The sequence below is a fragment of the Armigeres subalbatus genome, chromosome 1 (assembly GCF_024139115.2).
Source record: "Armigeres subalbatus isolate Guangzhou_Male chromosome 1, GZ_Asu_2, whole genome shotgun sequence".
In the NCBI taxonomy this organism is placed as follows: Eukaryota; Metazoa; Arthropoda; class Insecta; order Diptera; family Culicidae; genus Armigeres; species Armigeres subalbatus.
Genome location: NC_085139.1, coordinates 9,269,890 through 9,277,176, shown reverse-complemented (window position 1 = coordinate 9,277,176; position 7,287 = coordinate 9,269,890). Strand labels below are relative to the sequence as shown.

Sequence of the window (7,287 nt, the reverse complement as noted above, 5' to 3'; positions counted from 1 at the left end):
AGTGCGCATGTCGGAAAAAAAAATAGCGAAACCAATATTCAACGAAGAACCAGATAAGGGCCGGCGACTTCGTGGAAGGCCGCTGGCTGCACGCGGTGGAATCGGACCTGGGGACCCTGAACGATCGGGGAAACTGGAGGAACATCGCCCAAGACCGACGATTATGGACGATTATCGGAATCTTTTGGTGATGCCAATTGATGATATCATTTCATTACTCGTTGGCGATTAGATGTATTCTTGTATTTTCTGCATAATCTGTAGAAAAGCACAAACAGCCTAGCATCGAATTAAACCCGATCTACAATTTCGCCTACTCGGATTGATTTTTTCTAGCTTTGGCCTTAAGTCTCCAGCTAACTTTCCGTTGCTCCAGCAACCTATTGCGATATCTTTGATAGTATCGAGCCGATGATAGGTTTTGCTTCGCTTTCTGTGTTGTCTTGATCAGCGCCTTCTTGAGCTCATCTGCTGTGACATCGTCCATCCAAGCAGCTGAAAATAGGAACAAAGGTGAGGTTTTCCAAATCTTACTAGTACTTCCTTTTCAACTAGTAGTACTCAGCAAGCAATCAGTGAAAATGTCGTAGTGCTTCATCGCCTTTCGCGGGTACTTCGAGTTGTAAACGCCATCATAGGTGTAGTTCTCCAAGGACTTATTGGTGAAAATTTTCTGGATATCCGAAACGATGTTCTGTTGGCCGCACACCTTTTTCGATATGTGATCAATCTGGAATTATTTTGTGTTTATTAGCAGTAACGTGAACATTACGTATCAACCCTTACGTATTGTTGGCGTAAGAACGGATCTTCTCTGACCATGCGCTCCAAACGCTCAATGTCTTCTTCCTGTCGCAATGGGAACACAATTCCTTCCGATCTTAGTGATCTTTCAATTTTAACATCATCTTCAGAATCATTTTGGCTGCTATCGTTAGAAGCGATTTGTATCACCATTAGTGTTTCCTCTTCTGGAATGAAAGAAAATTGAAGAACATGGCGTTAGTGAATGTCGAAAGATTCAAAATAAAAAAAATCTATTAAATAAAAATCCTTACACTTATTTCTATTCGAATGCTTGTCGGACTAAAGATATATTAGAATTATTTCCATTTAAAAAAAAATTATGAGTCTAACGAACAATTACAAAAAAATCGAACTTTTGAACTAGTCTTCTTTGAAACAACAGTTGCTCTCCGAATTTTGATGATAAATAATGAACTTGCAGATTAGTACAGCATAGCTCGTCTAATATAATATATATGATATGTGGTGTCTAACAATTGCAATGTAACATGAATTTACGACAACGAATATTTAGCATAAGATATTACATTTATTTGAGTCTTAATTTTGGTTACGATATTAGGTTCCACGGAAAAGAAAGATCATAACTAACACACATATTATTCCATCGCTTCCCTTGACATCAATAAACAACTAAGCAATTGTTTTCCCTGTAAATTAATCATCCGGTGGATGACTGTGTGGCCGAGAGCAGTATACAATTTTTGGACTATCGACGAAAGTGATGATTCTTGCTGCGCATTTTTTTGTTTTAATTCTAGTACAGATCCAATAGATTCTCATTCGGGACGCACTGGACCTCCGAAAGCTGTAACCGTCGATGATGATATTCGGCTTACCAAACCGGCTTACGCCGTAACTTATCGAATGGCAGGCAAGGTCCAACTCTCTCGTATCTTGACCTGCGAGGGAATAAAACAAATGATAATATTATATTCTAGTACTTCAAATACAAGAAAATGTAATTATGAACTATTTTTATAAATGCTACGAGTAATTTAGCCTAATTTTGGGTATAAACAGCAATGAATTTATGTTAAACAGTGTTTAATAATGCGGAACAACGTACTAGATTATGATTCAGATTTTAAAAATGCAATAGGCTGCACAAGCAGTGCTCCAATGACAAATTGTTTATCAAAATTTCGATCTCAGAATGATATAAACAGTTATTTTGTATGTATAAGATTTCAGCATTAAATAAATAAATCATTCGACTAGTCATTGCATGATTTGTGATCTTTTTTAGAAGTATTTTTATTTTACGTTACCCTGATAGTTTTCAGCATTCCACCTTTCTTGCATATTTTATCAGCGGTTTGTAGTCGTTCTTCATTTTATCAAGAATAAAAAAAATCATACACTTATGCACAACCCCGGGCTTTTATCACTCCATGAAAACGAATCCATCGTGTACATTTGAAATGTATTGATTGTTCCTTATCAGATGGTTATGTTCTGATCGTATGATTTCATAGGAAGGTTCACCGGATCTTGAAAGTTTCTCAGTTATTCGAGCTTTGCATCTGAAAAAATGGAGGGAAATTGTTCAATATATCTAGACGGAAATCTGCCCATAGGACACTTACTTAAGCCGTTTAGCCTGGCTGCAGCGCCAGCTGTTGGACCACCTACGCTTTTTATCTATTACGAAAGTGTATCCATAGTGAGAGATCTGGCGATTTCCCAGGCGATTTACTGTATATGTCACTAAAATAAAAAGTGTAACATTCGATTAGTAGATGCTACTTTTATCAACATGAAAATATAATAAATAACCAATATAAAATCATTTAATTTAAATAACAGTTTACTAGTATGAAACCGTATTTATTCACGATAGCAATTTTATTATACACACTCGTTATATGATATAATCGTTGTTAAATTAAAGAATGAAAATAAAATTTGGCTGTAGGAAATTTTATTGAAAAAAAATATGGCACCGAAAAAAATAACACTTCAAAATGTAAATGAAGTACTAGATCACTGCTTTTATTTACTTTCTTCAAAAAGCAATGAATGTGTTTCCGATTAGCTAATAACACATTGAATTACTACAATTCTTGGAATTTCTTCAGAGATCGGTTTGGTTTAGTTCAGGTGTTAAGTTAGTTGTTTTTATTTTATTAGCTATGACAATGACGATAAATAACAAATCGAAAGGTTATCATTTCTCAGGATTGATATCGCTTTTCCCTCAAAGTCAACTGAGCTAATCTATTTGAAGGCGAAGTTTCACCGCTTGCAACGCTTTTTGCAAAGAACTGGACAGATTGGCTTGCGTAACGCCTTGGCTGGACCAAGCTTCTGAAATTAAAATTCAAAAATTGAGCTAAATTGTTCAGTACCAGAATATCGACTTCCACATACCCAACATACATGCACTGAAAATGGCGAATTTTTGCATTGGCTTCCTGTTTTCCCGTACAAATGGCGTGGATGTGATGAAATTGGCTAACGATTCGTCATTGAAAAACTGATGCAGTATGCTGGCAACGTCCACGTGAGAGAGTTTATTAGCTGCCAAATATTTGACCTGTTTTGTTAAAGAAAAAAAATTAAAAACCTCATTGCCTGCAATACTTACGCATTGAGCAAGCCTACGTATTGATTCCTTATGATGGGATTCCGGTTGACCATGAGCTCCAACCGTTCGACATCCTCTTCACATGTAAGCGGAAAGTCAAAACCAGCCACTCGAGCCACTTTGGCTTGTTTTCTACTTGCCAGTCGTTGTTGACGGTAATCAATTTTTGGTTTCAGATGATCGGATTTATATATTGGGTTGATTTTATGTTTCTCCAGACCAGTGTTGTCCTTCGGTTCTGCATCTGCGATGATTGTTTCCGGGGATTCGATCGGAATGGTATAATTTTCCAACTTGCTAGGTATTACGGCATATTCTGGGAAGAGATATACGTGAAATGAGTCTAATGGCATATTTAAATTAATATAAACTAATTAGAAAAAAAAATTGAACGGCTAAAATCTTGTTGAACATTTCATTATAAGAATGAAAAAAAAATCCAAAATTAAACAAGGATGTTAGCTTTTCATTATTTTGGCGGTAATAAAATATTTAATATAACACAAAAAACCCAGAATAATCCACCTGGCCCCCCTTTGAAGCATTATTTTCTGGTTGTACCGAAGGGACGATGGGCTTGGCGGCAATGGTTTAGCGGGTCGAGGATACTGTCCTGCCTCCCTCGTTTGCTTTTCGAGGTGGTCCCTAACCCCGCACTTCCTGGACAACCCAGGATGTTTGTTGAGCAGATTCCCCCTCCATTGCTTGGGAAGAAACAAAAACACACACTTATACATACATACGCACATACAGACATCACCTCAATTCATCGAGCTGAGTCGATTGGTATATAACACTATATGGATCTCCGAGCATTCTATCAAAAGATCGGCTTTGGAGTGATCCTATAGCCTTTACGTATACTTAGTATACGCGAAATGCAAAAAGATGTAAACGAACCATACATTTGTTGGTTTTGATGCAGAGTTCTCATTTGGTACCAGTGATCGCGGCTCACTAGCCGACATTCACGAACAGAAAGGATGCTTTATTTACTAACATGGCTGAACGGATTTACACATAATGTTAACGATCGAGTAAATAAAAACAAAGTAATAACAAAGGCTTTCCACAATGGAAACACTTTCGCTCGTGCACAACACCACTTTTATTCCCCCGTGTCGTTTGAAGTCTTCACTGAACCGCCGTTCTTCTCATGTCTTCGCTCAAATTCGTCGGGCAACTTCGACTTCTTTTTTTCCTCTTCTTTTCTCTCTCAGACCATAGTTGATCCATATATCCAAGTGTTGTCAAGTTTTTCGTCCATAGTGACGTAACGAAAACCGCGTTTAAACGAGAGTTTAAACGTAAGTATTTATTCGCTGTTGTCGTGATGTTGACCATTTTGCTAACCATATTTTAGCACGAGCTCTACTTCAAGTTGGCTAAAACATTTATCTTAACTGCTTTCAGATGATTGGCAATTTGTTGCTATTTCAATTATATCATTTTTATCATTTAATACCGGATACTTATGACGAATTGTATTGTATTTTGTGCATTCGAATAAGATGTGGGATAGATTTTCTATGGTATTACAAGATTCACACAATGACGACGCAATCAGCTCCAGTTAAATAATCTTTCCTTCGTCGCTGTGTGTAACGATCTAACCCTAGAGAGTCGTATGGTGTCAATTGTATTGAAAGGCATTTGGTAGAACCATGGTTTTTCATTTACCTTGCCCATGATTTCAAAATGTTTAATTCCCTTTTCCTCTAAAATTAGTCTGTATCTGCTGTTCCAATCTTCTGTAATAGTATTCCTACATGTTAGTATTACATCACCTAAGGTCAAACCTATTGGGAAAGGCGTTTGCAAGTTCAAACTGAGCAATCTGTGTAAATTTTGTAGTGTTCAAGGTAGTTGGCCTGGATTGTTTGTATGGTTTTCAAAATTCCTTTAGTTAGGGGAACTGTTCCGATTTCCATCTCACTGAACATATATTCATCTCATCGTAAAGCAAAGAAATACAGCACCAATCTCGTTGCTTTTTTTTTTGCTAACACGCGTGCTCACTGCTGAAAAAAATCACAAAAATAAGAAACAAGCCAAATTCCTTTTCATTGCTTTGTTTTTGATGGGATGGAAATAGGAGCTATGGGATGAAGTGCCGAACCGTTACCCTATGTGTTTTTGGACTATAGGGCACTGCACGGACTGCTTTGTCTCTTTCTCGCTGCAAAGAAATTAGAAAACAACAAGCCCAGTAAACATCAAAATTTATGAGGAACGAAAGAGAAAGAGATGTTTCCGTGCAGTGCCCTAACTTAAGATGGATTTCTAATTTATTGGTTTCGGGGTTGGAGATTGAGCTATGCATGGAGCAAAGTTGTAGTAGGAGATAATTATGAATGGTGGCATTATTCTTCAAGAAACTTAGAAATTTAGGGTAACTGTTGGAGAATATTATTGGGGATAGGGACCACCGATCTTTTTGCTTAACATTCTAAGTACATTCGTTTTCTTTCTGATTTTGAATAAGGTTTCTGATATGTGTTTCTTGAATTTCAATTTAGGATCTAACCATATACCAAGTGTAACCTTTTCCAAAGTTTTCAAACTTATTTTCAAAAATTTGATGAACTTTAATTTGAAAATAAGTAGATATGTATTTAAAAGTAAATTTCCTCATGCAATATAATGATTTTGATTATATAAAAAACGTTCAATTTAAATCTAAATAAACGGAATTCGTTCACGAATCATATGAAGTAGATAGACTCAATATTGCTCCACTGTAATCCACACCAAAATCCAACTGCTCGAAACAACGAAGCGCGCAAAGATCCGAACCGAACGGACGGACGGCCCCATCCCAAGGGAGCAAAACTCTCTTGATCCTGGGATAGCGTGAAGAATAGTTCGACAAAGTTAATTTTGCAAGCATTAATGAAGTTAAGTGCTAATAGTTAAAGAGCTTGGCTCGCACATTATCGCGTTTTTGAGAAGTGGAGCTAAACGTTAAGGAGCAACAGCTCGCTCAGCTCAAGTGTACGCTTCAGTATCGCGTGTGATTAGTGAACCAATCCAGGAACAAAAGTAAATACCGTGGTGATATAATCACCTCAGAAAGTGGCACCACCCACGTGGTGCAACGTCTCCCAGAAGGTCGAATGGGACTGTACATCACCAAACAGTTCCCCAAGTCCGTGTTAGCATAATTTCTCACGGTGAAGCCCGTCGGTAGTTGAAACCGACATCGCAAAGCTGGTTCCTGAGTTCGGTCAAGCTAGATCCCATCCCTTTCGGCAGAACGCGCCGGTACTCCGCCCCCCACGACGTCACCGGCTCAACTCACCAGTGAGTTTGTAGAGCAGTGAAGTGTACTCTTCCCAAAATTAGTCTTTTTTAATGATTATGCTGTTTATTTTAAGGTCACTAGTGGTATATAGCCTTTCCGAAAAAATGCTCCGTTGCAGTTTGTGTCAAACCTATTTTTTTCCAAATACATACCAATTTTGGATCAGTTTCGCGGGTGAAATAAAAAATATGAGAACTATCCTATAAGTGCTTTTCCGAATCAATTGTATTCGGTATATTACTATCATTTGTGAAAAATATCAACCAAATCCAGGCGAAAACCAGGCAGCTATCGGAAGTGGACGGTGCGCCTCGGCACCATCATGAAGTTGACGCAATTTACTGAGGATGATTTTTTCCTAAAACCGAAGGAGCATCTGGGGATGATGCTATTTTTTTCTAGATAGTCCTCAACACCTTTTTTGACAACAATGTTTATCGATTTAAGGAAAACTTAAATTAGCGAAATTGGTCTATATGCTAATGGTGGAAAGTTTGTGTCTATAAATTTTTTAGCCAGTTCTACATTATTCATTAAAATCAGATTGTCTTTCACGAAAACCACCACTCAACATCCTAACCGTGTA

At 37.5% G+C, this 7,287-nt stretch overlaps 1 protein-coding gene and 1 long non-coding RNA gene across 3 annotated transcripts; both read right to left on the bottom strand.

The window, feature by feature from the left end:
* Positions 1 to 209: 209 nt before the first annotated feature.
* Positions 210 to 1,016, bottom strand: LOC134208070 (uncharacterized). Its single transcript, XM_062684164.1, has 3 exons — positions 787 to 1,016; positions 562 to 730; positions 210 to 495 (listed from the first exon to the last, which is right to left on the bottom strand). The coding sequence occupies exons 1-3, from the start codon at positions 955 to 957 to the stop codon at positions 314 to 316; spliced, it is 522 nt and encodes a 173-aa protein (XP_062540148.1). The 5' UTR covers positions 958 to 1,016; the 3' UTR covers positions 210 to 313.
* A 1,901-nt stretch (positions 1,017 to 2,917) lies between these two features.
* LOC134221060 (uncharacterized) lies at positions 2,918 to 5,478 on the bottom strand. Of its 2 annotated transcripts, none has more exons than XR_009982189.1 (4): positions 4,303 to 5,478; positions 3,415 to 3,713; positions 3,181 to 3,346; positions 2,918 to 3,117 (listed from the first exon to the last, which is right to left on the bottom strand). It is a non-coding gene; the product is annotated as an uncharacterized LOC134221060 (long non-coding RNA). The 2 variants fall into 2 exon arrangements; XR_009982186.1 differs by having other exon boundaries at positions 4,398 to 5,477.
* Positions 5,479 to 7,287: the final 1,809 nt, after the last annotated feature.

Bases quoted from the DNA above. Each gene is read 5' to 3' on its own strand.
- LOC134208070 (XM_062684164.1), bottom strand. From the start codon at position 957: ATGGTGATACAAATCGCTTCTAACGATAGCAGCCAAAATGATTCTGAA. The intron at 731-786 runs GTAAGGGTTGAT...AAATAATTCCAG, and splicing joins CGTTCTTACGCCAACAATAC to ATTGATCACATATCGAAAAA. The intron at 496-561 runs GTACTACTAGTT...TCCTATTTTCAG, and splicing joins TTTCACTGATTGCTTGCTGA to CTGCTTGGATGGACGATGTC.